Consider the following 16,097-nt stretch of genomic DNA (forward strand, 5'->3'; position numbering starts at 1 on the left):
CCTCTCTCCAGGACTCCAAGCCCAAAGACCACAGGCAGTAAATGCATCCCAAATTCCCTCCTGTTGTGTCTTTCCAGAGCTAAGGGAAGGAAGCAAGGTCAGGCTGCTCATGTGTGGCACACACATTGGTCTACAGAGTCAAAAAAATGAAAAACCCTTTTCTTCCTTGTGATTCCATAGCATAAGGGTTGCTATATATAAAATATGTTAAAAAAAATCTCATATATATGTACCAATAATTTTTTATTATGTTATGTTAGTCACCATGCAGTTATATGTACCACCTAAATGTGTGTATATTTGTGTGTGTGTATGTGTGTGTGGGATAAGTACCCATGTTTTGCTGTTTGCCCAATACCAAAGCCTTTGCCTCCGGGGCTCAGTTTCCCCCGTCTGTGAGATGAGAGGCTTGGCCCCCTCCCGCCTGAGTGGTTTATCTGAGTCTGTCTCATGCAGGAGGCAGAGGCAAATGCCCACCTAATTGTTCCCTTTCCCAACTGCAGCCCTGCCTGCCACCCCATCCATTATTTTAAAAATCTCTTTAAAAGCACGTCGGTCGTCCCCCCAGGATGCATCTCCCTCATCCCCCAGAGCATCGGGTTCTCAACCCCACCACGATTTTGCCCCCAGGAGATATTTGGCAAAGGCTGGAGACCTGGTTGGTGGTCACAAGTTGGGCTGCTGCTACTGCCATCTAGCGGACAGAGGCCAGGGAGGCTGCTGAACTTTGCACCTGGCACAGAGCAGCCCCCCGGGGCATATAGGGAGCCTGGAGGCTAAGCAGCCCTGCCCTGGAGGGAAAGTATTTCTTGGACACTGTTCTTTACACTCTCTAAACTGGAACAACTGGAACATCCTGGTGCCCCGAGGTAGGAGGAGCATTGAGAGTCTAAAAGAAAGAAGTTAGGTCACTTTTCAGCAATGAGGCACCCGGCTCTGAGCCCACTGTTCTGAGGCATAAATAAGCCTCATACTCCCTGTTTTCAGATGAGAACACTGACGCTCAGTTGCTTAAGGCACACAGCTACAAAGAGTCAGGAGTCATATCTCACCGTGTGACAGATACCTGGCGTCTGTGTTCTGGAAGGGACTACTGGGGGTTTGGCACTGACTCAAGGAGGAGGAAGCATTTCCAAAGGAGCCTGAACAATAAGTTGACCTCAAAAGATGGGGATGGGCACATGTCAAGAGAGCAAGACCAGTTTTTCCTCTTGGTGCCTGATTTTCATTAGACCGACAGTCTGAATTTCCCATGGCCTTCTGCCTGGATGTGAGTGATTTGAGGGAGACTGTCCTATTGGTTGGTCCCTGATCTCGGGGTCTGACCATTCATTCTTTCACCCATTCATCCTGTAAATATCTATCAAGCCTCAAGCATGCATGTACCAGGTTTTGGATATATGGGATGTAAATTAGACCTGGCTCTTGCCCTCATGGACACTTGAATCAAGGAGGTAATGGAGATGAATCAAGGAATGAGACAAAGAAATACAAAACAGCACGTGTGATTAGGCCTTCAGGAGAGAGGTGAGCAGGGTGGAAAAACAGGTGTCATCAGAGGATTGGCCTGGCCTGTGGAGCCAGGGAAGACACTAAGTGGAGGTCTGAAGACCGCAGGGGACTCATTTGGCCAATTGGGAAGCCCTGTGGCTGGAGGGTTTGTGATGGGTCCAAAGGACAGAAAGAACTAGTGTATTTACGTAGGAGGAGGCTGTGGACACGAGGCAGGGATTAGTCTTTGATGATGCTGTGAGTCTGGGATTAGGGTCTTCATTCTGAGAGCAGTGGGGAGCCACAGCAGGTTTAAGCAGGAGGGCGTTGTGACCGCAGGTGCATTTGGAGAAGATCCTTCTGACAGCTCTGTAGAGTATAGACTGTGGTGCAGAGGGAGCATGGGGAGACCTTTGAGAAGGCTGTTGGGATTGTGTGAACAAGGGAGGATACCGACCTGGGTCCAGGGATGGCTGACAAGTGGATGAATTTAACAGAAATTCAGAGGGTTGAAAGGATGATGGAGATTCAGAACAGAGAGAAATCACACACCCTTCCCCTTCCGGGTATTTCCTCTGGGACAGTTTGATCAAAGCCTCCTGATGCCAAGTCCTTCACCACCGAACTACTTCCTTATGACGGGAGCAAACCCTTGGTTTTAAGAATATGTTGCCATGCCAACCATAGCCTCACTTCCAGCCTGCACACCCTGGAAAGCTTGTGTCAGCAGCCACAGGTCACTGGGACCAGCCAGCCAGGCAGCCAGCATCAAAGACTCAAAGGAGGAAGGACAAAGAAAGGACTATTCTTAAAGCTGGGGTCAGGGTGCCCTGCCCATCAGCATCTCTAGTACCAGAAGCCCCACAGGGTAACACCTGACCTTCGAAAGAGGCCGATGACCAAGGGTCAGAGAGAGCCCTGGGTTTAAACTCCGGCTTTCACACTTCTTGACAGTGTGGCCTTCTGCAAACCACAGCCCCTCTCTGAACCTCAGAGCTCATCTGAAAATGGGAACAACCCACAGGTTGTTGTGGGTCAGAGTGAGAAAATTAGCCAGCAATCCCTGAGTGCCCACTATGAGCCAGTCATGGTACGGGGCGGGGGGGGGGGGGGCGGTCAGCGTTTCCTCCCTATTATCCCGGCTGCATGAGCATTTGAGAACTTACCAAGGAGGAGCAGGTAATCAGGGACAGGCTTCTCCAAGGGAAGGGGGAGAGGCATCGCACATGTGCCTGGTTAGCACACCACTTGTGCATGTCAGGGGAGCTGCTGTGTGGTCGTGCTGATGGTGCAGCATGGAGATGTGAGCAGTACCTCCTTCCCTGTCCTCCTGCAGGCTCTGTTCCAGTTGGGAAGCAGAGTCCAACAAATTGTGAATAATTGCAATTACATCTGCCATGGAGGTGGAGTGCTTATGGGAGGGCTTGATGGGCAGACCGTTGAATGCGGATGGAACAAGCCAGGGATAATCATGAATATAAAGCACCTATTCGCGGCGCCTGGCTGGCTCAGTGGGTTAAGCCTCTGCCTTAGGATCAGGTCAAGATCTCAGGGTCCTGGGATCGAGCCCCACATCGGGCTCTCTGCTCAGCGGGGATCCTGCTTCCTCCTCTCTCTCTGTCTGCCTCTCTGCCTACTTGTGATCCGTCTGTCAAATAAATAAATAAAATCCTTTTAAAAAAAGAAAAAAGCACCTACTCAGGGCTCCTGGCTGGTTCAGTCAGAAGTTTGAGACTCATGATCTTAGGGTCGTGAGTTCGAGCCCCACGTTAGGTGTAGAGATTATGAAAAAAATAATCATAATTAACATTAAAAATAAAATTAAAATAAAGCAACTGCTAGTGTCTGGGGAGAGGTAGGATTTGACGAATATTTAGATCAATATGTTGGAACAAATCTTACTTCTGCCTTAGAAATGGCAATATGGCCCACTTAGCTGGTCTTTCCCTGTGCCTGAATTAAAATAGAGAAAGGAAGGAGATCCTGATTCACTCAACTCTGTCTTCTTTAATGGGGTGTGTGTGTGTAACTTCCTGCAAGAACAGGTTTAGTCGTAAACTGTTAGTGAACGTCATTTGCTTATTTTAAAGAAAGATGCAGAAAGGCAAACTATTTGCAGAAATACAAACCCCTAGAAACCTGGTTCTCATCTTGGCCTTGCATCAGTGAAACACAGATCCCTGGTCCGTGGGGATGAGGCAAAGAGCAAAGAAAAAAGAGGTAGAGGGAAGAAGCAAGTGAGAAATGAACAAAAGGTGGGGCAGAGAGAATTCAGAGGAAAAGGAGGAAAAGGAAGAGGAAGGAGGCAACAGAGGGAGTGGACAGGAGAGGAAGAGTGAGGCGGGAGAAGAGAACAGAGAAGGGGACGGAAGATGACGGGAGTGAATGAGCAAATTGGTGAGTGAACGTCCTGAAGGCGCTTCTGTCCTTGTGCACCCAAAGAACTCCTACTCGTCCTACAAAACCCAGCTTAAAAACCTTCTCCCAGGAGCCCTCCCTGTCGGCCCCACATGATATCACAGCCTCCCCTTCGCACTTGTCACACTGTGTTCATTTACCGACTCCCTGCTCTGTGGCTGGTACTGCCATGTCACACATGGCATCTCGCTGAATCCTCACGGCAGCCTTATGAATGGACACTAGCGTCTCTCTCCTCTCGGGGGAAACTGAAGCGCAGAGCATCTACGCTAAGCCATACGTCTGAGTGCAGGATGAGGCTTGTTTTCTGCTTCCAGTGACAGTGGGTGAGATAGTGATTTGAAAACACCTTCCTCATGCAAAGAACGGTGCTGAGTCTGTGTCCCCTCCCAGCAAGCTTTGGGGAGGAGAGCTGCAGAATAAAACAGGATCATAACGCCTGTCGCTTCTCTGTCACTGTCCAGTGAGACCTCGTTCTCTGGAGCCTTGGTTTCCCCCACTGTCCCGGGAGAGGCTCTGGGGCCCCTCCCCGCTCTGGCAGCCGCTGTGACTGACAGAGCTCCGTTCCAATCACGGTCCGAGCAGGGGACCCTCCAGGGCGAGCAACCCTGAGGCTGGCTCTCTTCTGCCACCTGGTGGCTAAAAGTGGGATTGCGCCTAGGGGGATGGCTCCCCGGACAGACCTGAGTGGAGGCAGAGGGATCCATGCTTCGAGGTGGTGTAGGGGTGGGGAGAGGTACCCACAGAGCACAGCGCCCCCTTGACGGAGACATGGAGGGATTGGAAAGGAAGCAGGAGACAGAAATAAACAGAGAGGAACACAAAGAGAGACAGAAAGAGGCGGTGATAGCAGCAAAGACATAGATAGGTCCCCAGAGAGACAAAAGGAAGTAGAAAGAAAGAGAGGAAAAGAGAGAGAGGGAAACATAAAGAAAACGAGAAACAATCAAAGCAACCTATGGGAGGAGCGACCCCAACTGGCCATCCTGTCTGGCCTTGTTCTTTCACTGGGGAGGGCAAGGGGCTCATAGAGTGTCCCACCGACGGTCGTGTGGACCCCTGCTGTCTGTTCCACCTTGTCAAAGCTCATTCCCAGCATCTCCTTTCCCTTGACAGAGTGCGTTTTGTAAAGACGGCCACCGTAAAATATCTCTTCCCATACACGGACCTTCTTCTCAGTGACTGGTGGGGACTCGTCTCCTCCCCTCCAGCCTGGGTCCACCTATATGACCCCCTTTCAATAGGGTATGGAGGAAGTGATGTTGTATGGCTTCTGAGGCTAAGTCTTAATGCCATGAAACTTCCACATTTCTCTTGGGACACTTACTCTTATAACCCAGCTACTATGCTGTGGGGAGGTCAGGCGGCTGTGTGGAGTGTCCACATTGGGGGGTGTCTGATCTGAGAGCCATAGTTGAGGTCCCAGCCAACAGCCAGCACCAACACCCAGCCATGGGACTCACCCCCAGTCTTTGAGCTACCTTAGATGACTCCATTTGGAGCAGAGATGAGCTGTCCCTACCAGGTCCTGGCCAAATGACACATGTGAGCAAAACAAATGATTGCTGTAACTTTACCACTAAGTTTTGGGTGGGTTGGTATGCAGGAATAGATAAGTGGAAATCCTGTCGGTGCTACCCACCACACACATCATGACGATGATCATCACCATGCAATCTCCCAGGACTTTGTGCTAAGCCAACCTTTAAAGTTTTCATGCCCTGAGTTGCCCCCTATGCCTAGAACATGGGACCACGTTCTTCCCCTTGCCAAGATTGTTCTCCCCACGATTTGCCTGGAAGATGCCAACGCTTCTTCCAACACCCCCACTTCCTTGGGAGGTCTGGTGCCCCAAGCAGTACCCCTGCCTTCTCTTGGTGTTCTTGGCCCTTTCCTCTTGCCATCACTGTATTAGTGTCCTAGGGATGCCATCACAAAGTGTCCCAAATGGAGTGGCTTAAGCAACAGTACTTTATTCTCTCACAATGCTGTAAGCTGGCAGTTCAAGGTCAAGGTGTCAGCAGGGTTGGCTCTCCATGAGCATATATACAATCCAGTATGAGACAGAGGTGGCCTTGCTCCACAGAGGGGGAAATGGACTTCTCAAGAAATGGTTCCAGGACAACAGGAGCCCGAAGGGAGCAAAAACCAGCTCCAGAAAGACTGAGAATTTACATGTGATGTTAGACGACATCAAAAGTGAAAACCACTACATCCAAAGATACTGAATCTAAAGTGAAAAGAAGTTGCCCTCTGGGAGTAGATATTTGCACTACAGATAACGAGCAAATGATGACCAGTTTTCCGGAGAATGTCTGAATTATCTTATTTCATCTCCATTGAAACCAGATAAAGGAGGAACTGTTTTTTTCCCCAAGTACAAAGATGGGGGCCCTGAGAAGCAAAATGACTTGTCTGAGGCCAGATCTTTGGCCAGGACTCCGGAACAGCCATTGGAACCCAGGCCTACCGCGATGCTAAGTGATCAAGCCCACCAAGTAATGAAAGAGGGAGCACGGAACACAAAGGCAGAGAAGTGTGACTAGGGATGGGTTGGGATTGCAGGGCTGTTGGCTCCTCTGGCAGATCTAAGAAAACTGGCGTTCAAGGGGATTACACCCTAATGTGGGAATGGCAGGCAGCAGGTATATTTTTAAGGGCTGAAGCATCCGTCACGTGCCCCCGCAAGTGGTGGTTCTCAGCAACCATGGAAAAGGGAGCTAGGAAGTCAGCCCAGCCAGGCCCTCACAGGGCATAGACGGTTGTAAAGCACACAAAGAAACAGAAGCTCAGAGAGGTTGGACAGTATGCCTAAGGTCACACAGCCAAGAGCCTCAGTAAGGACTCTGCTGTCCTGCCCCAGCCCAGACACTCTCTGGTTCTCTCGGTCTGTTTCCGTCTCTGTCTCTGTCTCTGTCTCTCTCTCTCTCTCTCTCTCTCACACACACACACACACATACACACACACATATGCACGCACGTAATACCCGATCCGGTTCCCATTGGAGATAAAAGGCAATGCAACACAAATTGCAAGTCACACTTTATTCACTCGCCAGGAGGTCTGGGAGGGATCCTGGGCAGCAGACCAAGCCCCTGGGAAGGAGGGAAAGGCAGGCACTAGTTGGAGGGGTGGAAGGCGCCCCGTTGGTGCCACTGCATGTCGCGAATGCGGCGCACGGACTGCACCTGGGGGTGGGGAGCCCCAAAGTCACCGCTGTCCTTGTAGTCTCCCTTCTCCAGCAGGTACTGGAGCCCGCGATAGCCAGGGTACTGGTAGCCAACCCACCTGTAGGCCAGAGAGGAGGAGGGGACGTGGAGGACAGAGGAGAAGCAGAAGAAGAGGGAGAGAGGGATAGAGAGCATCTTTAAGCCGCTGGGAAGAGGGGAGCTCCCAGTCATTTCTCACTTCCTGATTGTTGAGCAGGAACACCACCCTTCCAGCATCCTGCCCCTGCTTTCTTCCTTCTCTTGATGGGGAGCTCACTACCTCTTGAAGCAACTTTCGACTGAAAGCCTGATGCTGGGATCAGAGGAAGGGGAGATCTCAAGCCCACTGAAGCCTAGAATAAGACAGGTCTCCCAACTGCCTCTGTCCACCCTCATCCCATCCCCATGCCTGGCTGCAAGGCCAAAGGAGAGGAAGCTAAGTCCCAGGAGCCCTCGGTAATCCCTTTGTCATTTGAAGCCATCACAATCTAAGGGTGGTCCTTCACTCTTTGGAGCACCTAATGAGAGTTACAATTTCTTCCCCTCAAAATGATACAAAGTCTTGGCCAACAAGGACCTGCCTGGCCAACCCCTGTGTGCACCTGCAGCTCTATATCTTGGTCTTGTGTCCTATATCTCTGTGCACTAGCCAGTCTAGAGTTCGTAGAGTCCCTCAGACTCATCAGGCTCCCCTGACCACAGGACCTTTGCCCATGTTGTTTTCTCTCTGGAATGACCTTCTTTCCTCTCTTTACACCTGCACTTCCTACTCTTTCTTGGGATCTAAGTTCAAGAGTCTCTGCTTCAGGGAGGAAGTCCAGATTTGTGGCAGATTCTTAAATTATTAACGTTTGACCCCAGCTAGGCTGTTATCTCTACAAAGCAGAAGGCAGCCCTCTTTGATCTACCTTGACACACTGAGCACCAAATGTGATGCCTGTCACGTGATGGGGCTCAACCAATTGGACAATGAATGAAGAAATAAATGAAGAGGACCATGAACACAGAACTTGGCACACAATTTTAGGAATCTGATGAACCCCAGAAAGCCAATATATATTGGCCAACCAGCTCTCTGGAGGGCAAAAGAGTCTTGGTTTTTAAAGATGTTCCAATTTCAGTGGTATAAATACTCCCACTATGGCTGATTTTGACCTACCAAAGTTTCAACAACCAGCTCACAAAAATTCTGAAAATTGAGGAATGTGCTTTCGTGAGCTGGTATGAACAGGCTGCAGCAAGCCACTACCCATAGCCCATCTGTGGACCTGCAGAGAATCGAAGTTTGGCACAAGGAGAAATTCCCCATAGGTGATGGCCAGAGTCTATGTATCAAGGAACTTTAATTCAATGGGAAATGACACCTCCTGTTTCTAAACTCAGGGACCCATGCAGTAAAGAAGCAGCGTGGGCTGGACTTCCTGCCTCTCACAGCAGTGTTAAGATCACTCAACTCATCCTTTCCCTTCCGGTCCCCCCTCTGACTCATCTGCGCCCCACTAATGTTCACTGTCTTGCTCTTGGGAACTGAGGTTAAGACCATGCTTTCTCTCCTCCAGAAGTAGGGTATTGCCCAAAGGGAAGATCTGGATGGGACCATTGGGGCCAAAAGCCACATACAAGCTCATGATTTCCATGCCCATTTTCCAGAGGAAGACTGAGGTCGCTGGTATACAAGATCAGCAGGGTACAGGGCAGAGTGGGACTCAGGATCTCAGCAGTCTGGGCTCCTATGGCAGGGGTAGCAGGGGCTGGGTCTCCACTCACGTGCCACTCTGCACCCGCACTGATGACACCTTCTCCTGGTATCCATGGGCATGGAAACTGGGCACATCATCATCTATAATTTCCATCTTCTTTCCTGTGAAGTTGGGGTTCTCATAGAGGATGATCTTGTGCTCTTGGCTGTCCTATGGATAGAGATCAGAGAAAGTGAGTGCAGGAGATGAGTCCAGGGTGAGCCTTCCCACCTGTCTGGATGCCACAGCATGGGGATCAGCACAATCCCGCTATAGACTTCTTGTCCCATACCCCTACTACCTAAGTGTCTATACCAACAGCAGTTAAACACCAGCCATTTGTTGGGGTCCCACTGGGCTGTCTTCATGTTGCACTCAAGAGTCTATACTTTAAGGCACATTCAATTCTGATAGGTCTTTTTCCCTCAGCTCTCTTTAAAAAAAAAAAAAAAAAAAAATGGCAGCCATGATCTACACACAGACACAGGCTGGTGGGGCCCGAAGCAGGCAGTTCGGGTATTTTGGCTTTCCTTCCTTGCCACACCTTTTCCCATCCTCCAGTTCCTGTAACAGTTTTCTTAGTCATCCCCTTTAATCCTTGAAAGACTCTCATGCTATCCAGCCGTTAAGAAAACCAAGACTTAGAGAGGTAAAGCCGCTTGCCCACGGTCACACAGCTGGGAGTGCCAGAGTCAACATAGGAAACCAGGTCCATGGGATACTAGGTCCAAAGTTCTCCAATCTTCCCTCAAGCTCTGGGGAGAGTTAGCCTGCCTCCAGGAGGCTTGGGAGTGGACCTGAGCACTGCCGGGCCCTTGGCCCTCCCTAAGAGTTCACATTCTAGTAAGAATCAGGATCAGAGAAGCACCAGAAGGTCCCACCAACATGAGTTATGAACACGAACTAACCTACCTTTTCCTCCACACCCAATCCCAGAATATCTTTTCACATTTGGGATGGCTACTGTTTATTAAGCAATTGCTCTGTGATGGGTTCTAACCTCAGGCAGAAGATCTGAGTATCTCCATTTTGCAGATGGGGAAACTGAGGCCCAGGGAAATGAACGACTTATGCTAGGTGACACAGGAAGTGAGCCCCACCCATCAGAAAGCTCCCAGTGCTGGAGGTGAAGTCTCCATCCTGGTCCGTAGAGCCCCGGCTCCAAGGTGGCAAAGAGAGGAGGCAACGAGAAGAGGCGCCTCACCACTTTGATGGGCCTTAGGGAGCTGAGGGAGTCCGTCCTCCGGCTGCTGGTCCATGAGTCCCAGCGGGGATACTCGCCCTTCTCGAACACAAACTGCTCACCCTTGCAGTTGGCTTGTTCATAGCCCACCCAGCTGCAGTGAGACAGAAGGAAGGCAGGTCAGGCCAGCTCCAGCTTCCCCGAGTGACTCGAGCCCCCTGGGGCTAGCACCTGCCCCGCTCCCCCGTCAAAATCCAGACGCTGCCAAGCCAAGAGCAGAATCGCCTCAGTCATCCAGAACTCAATTCTGAACCATCAATAATCCTTACTAAAAATATAAAAAATTCTATTTCTAAAAAAAAAAAAAAAAGTAGAGAGGTGTCAATTCCATTTGAGAAATCCTTCCATCCAAATGTTAACATAAAAAGGCAACTGAGAATCAGATACAGTGTTTAAATGGTCAAAACTTCACTTGTCTGGGAAGACGTTCTCCTGGGTCTACCAGATGCTCTGAGTATGTTGAATAATGGAGGCCTGAGCAGGCCCTTCCTTTGGCTGTGTTCTGCAAACCCGCAGACTGACTTAAGGGAAATCATTGCACTCTGCAAAATTCCCTGAGAACCTTGAGCTGTGGGATGGGTCACCCAGGACCCCCAACCTTCCCAGGATCCCTGACCTCTTGGGAGGGGCTCACAGGGGCCACCCCCAATTCCTGAGGCTCTTGCAAAGACGGAGTGGTCAGGGAACTAAAAAGATGGACCCCTGTGGGCTGCACTGAGCTATGTGATACAATTAGGGCAGTCACATCTTACCAGCCACCTTGCCTTCTCTCCAGGGTCAGGGACCCAAGGCTGCTAGCCCCCAAATGTGCCAGTGAATCTGCTGAGATCCAATAAGGCTGGGATCAGGGAAGGGGACAGTGAATACAGAGCTGGGACATCCGACTTTAAACCTCACAGGAGAGGGATGACACTCCCAGAGCCAGAGATTGGCAACTCTAGAAACCTCCATGAGAGTCACTTTGTCCATCTCCCTGCCTCGAGGAAGTGGCTGGCCTTGGGGTCATGCTTTTCCCACCTTTGGAAGCCGAGACTCAGAGAAGGAAGTAGCTGGTCCAGTGTCACACATCATGAAATTGGTGGAGTTTAGATTTGAACCCAGCTCTACCTGACTCCAAAGCACAAGTCGTCTCCAGAGGCTGCCAGCCACCAAATCGCACAGTCCAGGGGGCACAATAAAGGCAGATTTCCCCAGCTCCACAGCCCAGTTGCCTCACCCTGGTGGCCCCCAATGAGGTGAGCCCTCCCTGCCCGCGCACCCTCCCAACCCCTGGTACATACGGTCCAGCCTGCACCAGGACAGAGCCTGCCTTCTCCACGCCAGTCTCCTTCAGGTTGGGGCAGGGCCCGCTGAGCTCATGCGAGTGGCCCTGGAAATTCTCCTGCTCAAAGATGATGATCTGTAGCAGGAGGAGAGTGTCAGACCTGTCACCATGGGGAGGAGGGAAGCAGGGCATTGGGGATGGGGAGGGGGCTCCAAGAGCCTCTGGGGATGCTGCCTGGCTCCTCTCTCAGGAGTCACAGACCCAACAGGGAGTCAGACAGCCCCGGCTCAGCCAGTCCCCAGCTGTGAGACCTTGAGCCAGGACTTTGCCTCACTGAACCTCAGTTGCTCCATCTGTGAAATGGGAAATGACAGAACCTACCTGATGGGGTTGCTGGAAGGATTCAAAGAGTCACAGTTCACACACAGTGTTTGCTCTGTGTGTGGGAGGCAGACTCCTGGGAATTAAGGGATATCTTACAGAGCCCTCGGGCCTATGTGGCAGAGTTGAAGTTGGAGTCCAAATTTATCTGATGCCATTTCCATTGGGGCAGCCCTTTGCAAACTAACGTGCACACAAAGCCTCTGGGGTCTTGAGGAAATGTGGTTTCTGAGACAGCCCATCCCAGGGTGCAGCCCCAGAGGCTGAATTTCTCACGAACTCGCTGGTGAGGTAGGACTTCTCTTGCTTCTGCTAGAGCCAGTCCACCACCCTACACATCTATCTCACCCCTGGCTCTGCAGGGCCCCTTCTGACCAGCCCCCAGAATGCTTCTTAAAGGGGCTTCCCTCCCTTTGCCTCACCTGGCACTCTCAGCAGCCCAGAGAAGGGGACAGTGGGATCCCCATCAAGGAGGTGGAAGGGGCCCCCAAGAATGTTAACTTGGAGGCCAGCCCCCACCTTCCATGATTGCAGAGCCCATTTGGGAGCGGGGGCTCTGTGGCCGCACTTCCCCAGGGAGCTGCCCCTGGGGGAAGAGCAGAGCTCAGGGCAGAGGGCTCCCAGAGGGAATGGCTGCACAATGTACACAGTCAGCACTGGCTGGGTAAACACATCCCTCTCTCCCAGGCTGGGGATTAACGAGATAAAGCCAGGACCAGGAGGCCCCGTGGGGCTCTGAGACAAATTCCATGGGCTCAGTCCAGCCTTTGAGGTCACTGACTTGACTGCAGGAGGGTCAGGGGAACCCGGGCTCTGTTGTCACCTTATTGCATCCGACACAACCTTGGCAAGCAACTTGGTTGGTTCGAGCCTCAGGGGCCCATCTGCAGTTTGGGGGAATCACGCCTCTTTTGCAGGGTTCTGGGAGACTCGAGAACTGGGATGCTAGGGGCTGGTTGGCGACGACCCTGGCCTGGATACGAGGGCTTGCAGCGGGGAGCCCACAAGCTCGGTGTTATTACTACCGCTACTGTTTGTGGGGCTTACCACACGGGGACTCACATTTTACACAATATCTAATCTTCTCATGTCTGTGAAATGTGCTCGACCAGTCCAAACGAGGATGTACTCTCACGGAAGAGACACATCAGATCTTGCAGATTTAGAATAGGAAGGAAATAATCGAAAATCACTTTCTCATAAGGATTCTATTGATTCTCCATGAGGCTCTAGTGGGTTTAATGAATGAGAATACGAGAATTAATTTCCATTTCTTTGTCCTTGTTTATCGCGGCGGCTAGGACATGTTAAATCGCATATGTGGCTGGCTTTCTGTGTCTAGGGGACAGAGGGGGTCTGAACATGACACAGCGGCCTTTGTACTGGTTCTCAGACTCACATGGCTCACGCCCACCTCTGGACCTTTGCACTCGCTGCACCCTCCATCTGGAATGTTCTCCCCTACCCTCACCTGGCGCACAGGGCTGTTGACCCGGATCTCTGCTCTCATGCCACCTCCCTCAGAGAGGCCTCCCTGATCACCTCTGCTAACACCACGTTCTTCATTCATCCCGACTCTGCACCCTTTTCCCTGTTTCATGTTTCCTGAAACACTTCCCACTCCTTGAAGTCCTAGATTTGTTTGTTTGCTGTGTGTCTTTCCTCCTGACAGTAAGAATGGGGTTAGTGGGTAGAGGGACTGCATCTGCTCAAGCTTTCCCGGGCTGTGGAAGGACAGTGCCCAAGCCAGGGCCCTGAAGCAGAGGGCCACAGGACCGAGCCAGGCAGAGGTGGCCAGGTGGATGGTTGCTGGTAGAAGCTTGGGTACAGATTGGATATGATGAGCCCCGGCCATTGGGCTAGGATCTACCACCCTTCCCCTGCCCCTGGGGTCGTAGGAGGGCAGGGCCGACAAGGAAGCAAAATGATAGCCAGTTGTTACGTGGACACACCACACTCCAGGGTGATCTGGTTTCCTTTGTCTCATACACCACGCGCTGTGAATCCAGTTCTCCCCGTCTTACAAAGAAGGGAACTGAGGCTCAGAGAGTTCGAGTGACTGTCCCAGGACACACAGCAGGTCAGGAATCCCAGATGGCTCCTGTCCGCAAGCCCCCTCTCACACTGGACTGTGAGTCTGCCCCAGCTCTGGGGAACCTCCGTGGGCATTGGGGTACAGGGTAAGGCAGGGACACTGAAGTCACCAACGCTGGAGACCAGTGTCAGGAATCTTGGTGTGCCAGTTGTGGGCTGGGCAGGGGCCTGCAGAATCAGTGTCCTACCCTGGACGCAAGTTGGGGAGACTGAAGCCCAGAGAGGGGAGCTTCAGGAAGAAAGATGCCAACTTGGCTTTCCAGAAGGAAAACTGAGGCTGGAAGAGGCATTCTGCTTGCCCGCCCTGCCCTCTCCCACCATGGTACCGACCTTGGGGTTGAGGGGCTGTTGTTTGCCCGCTTGGGTCTGGTGGTCTGAGGCCATCGTGGGTGGTCCTGTGGAGGAATGACCTGGAAGAGATGGGGGAAGCGGTGTGAGGACCTCTCTGGGCCCCCGGCTTTCTCACGTGGGGGCCCCTGGGCCGCTCTGCTCCAGCCCTAGAGCCTGGTTGATCACCCTGGTCTCCGGTGGTCCCAGAGCAGCGGGGTCCGAGAGAAGCAGTCTGAAATTCCATCCTTAGCTTCATTTCTTTGTGTCCAGGCCAGTTCCAGAGGGGAAAATGAGGTCCGCTAAAGAAGTGGTGGTAAACTAGAGCTTCAGCTGGTTCCCTAATGGGTCCCGGTCAATTGGCTCCAGAAAGCAAAGCAGAAGGCACAAATTTCCTGACCGGAAGAAAAACGCAGGCCACAGCACCCACACACTGGCCATGCTTGGCCACACTCTGGCTCCCGCTTTGTATCTCACAGAGCCCCCTATCTCCCTGCCTCTCACCCCACCTTCCTCCTCCAGATTGCCTCCCCGCCCCTTGCCCAGAACACTGAAAGCTCCTCTTTGCCGTCCATCTTCTTCCCCCCATGAGTGCACACATCTGGGATGGAAGGCAAACTAGAGGAAGCAAAGAAGTGAGTCTGATGCCGGACCGTCAGGCACCGTGGCAGGCAGCCACAAGGTAGGCAGGAGAGAACGTCAGAAAAGTCTGGAATGCCGGCACTGTGTTCTTTCCCACAGGAGGGGCAGTGAACCCAAGCCTGTGTGTCCCCACTGAGGACGGGAGACCAGAGCTCCTGCTCCAGAGAGAATGCCCAGCTGCCAGAAGCCCTTTCCACACCAGAGGCTGGACTGGGCCATCCCTCAGAAAGAAGAAATTCGGATAAGCAGCTTGGGAGCCAAACCTGCTCTTCTCTGCTAAGTAACCAGCCCTGAGAGCCTGTCACAAGGTCAGAGGCCCAGCCGTGCGGCCCTGGTCATCAGCCTTCTCACGCTTAAGATTAAGTTCAGTTGGTTCAGTGTGGGGGTGCTGGTTCCACTGTCCACTGGCATTGAGGTCCCCGGTGTGTCATCCTCTCTGTGCCTCAGTTTCCCACTCTGTCAAGTGGGGACAGTCATGGCGCCCAACAGTGTCGATGAGCAGGTTGTGACAATTGGATGCCATGATTCAGGAAGAGGAGGCGCATTTGGCAGGGGTGCTTGGTAAGTCCCCTCTGTGATGGCATTAGCTGGGTTATTTCCACCAACCTTCAGCAGCCTTGAAATCCCCTGTTGCTAGGAGCACCCAGAGAGCCCTGGCGGCTTCCTAGCCACTAATAGTCCCAATGCTAGACGTGGAGCAGGCACCTGGGAATGGGGAAATGAAGAGGGCTGGCTCACTAGCCTAGAAATGATGCTGAACCTTCACTGGTTTGATTCTTTCCACGCACAAACCCTTGGAGTCTCCTCCCTAGTCACTACCGAAACAAAGATGCTGGTGGACCGGTTCTTATTAATAGAGAGTATTGCCTATGTCCAAGCTATGTGCCACACTACCCACTGTTACCTCAAAGGCCCACAACGAAAGAGGTTTTATGACCCATCTCCCCATTTAACAGAAATGAAAACTGAGGCTTCGAGCATGGAAGTCTTTGCCCAAGGTCTCCATATCTGAAATGGGTAGCTCCTGGATTTGAACCCAGGCCTCCCACACTCTCCATCAGGAATAAGGATGAGAGAAAAAGGCAAGGCAAGCAAGCGAAGCATTCTTACCAGTGACACCAGCCCCCGAGAGTGCCCGTGGAGCCTGGCCGGCGGGAGGTGGCATTTATACCTTCCCCAGGAGTGCTGGTGCCAAGACGGGTGATTGCTGCATCCCCAGAGAAAGCAGGACGAGAATGCTGGATTAAGCCTACACCAAAGCCCGGGTCAGCAAATGCCCACAGACATT

The 16,097-nt window shown here is 52.0% G+C and overlaps 1 protein-coding gene across 1 annotated transcript; it reads right to left on the bottom strand.

Annotated features, from left to right (window-relative positions):
- Nucleotides 1-7,029: 7,029 nt before the first annotated feature.
- On the bottom strand, nucleotides 7,030-14,224 carry CRYBB2 (crystallin beta B2). Its single transcript, XM_059140310.1, has 5 exons — nucleotides 14,171-14,224; nucleotides 11,382-11,500; nucleotides 10,063-10,195; nucleotides 8,887-9,029; nucleotides 7,030-7,198 (listed from the first exon to the last, which is right to left on the bottom strand). The coding sequence occupies exons 1-5, from the start codon at nucleotides 14,222-14,224 to the stop codon at nucleotides 7,030-7,032; spliced, it is 618 nt and encodes a 205-aa protein (XP_058996293.1).
- Nucleotides 14,225-16,097: the final 1,873 nt, after the last annotated feature.

The sequence above is a fragment of the Mustela lutreola genome, chromosome 11, assembly GCF_030435805.1.
Source record: "Mustela lutreola isolate mMusLut2 chromosome 11, mMusLut2.pri, whole genome shotgun sequence".
Classification (NCBI taxonomy): domain Eukaryota; kingdom Metazoa; phylum Chordata; class Mammalia; order Carnivora; family Mustelidae; genus Mustela; species Mustela lutreola.

Bases quoted from the DNA above. Each gene is read 5' to 3' on its own strand.
- CRYBB2 (XM_059140310.1), bottom strand. From the start codon at position 14,224: ATGGCCTCAGACCACCAGACCCAAGCGGGCAAACAACAGCCCCTCAAC. The intron at 11,501-14,170 runs GTCGGTACCATG...CTCCTGCTACAG, and splicing joins AACAGCCCCTCAACCCCAAG to ATCATCATCTTTGAGCAGGA. The intron at 10,196-11,381 runs GTATGTACCAGG...GTCTCACTGCAG, and splicing joins GTCCTGGTGCAGGCTGGACC to CTGGGTGGGCTATGAACAAG.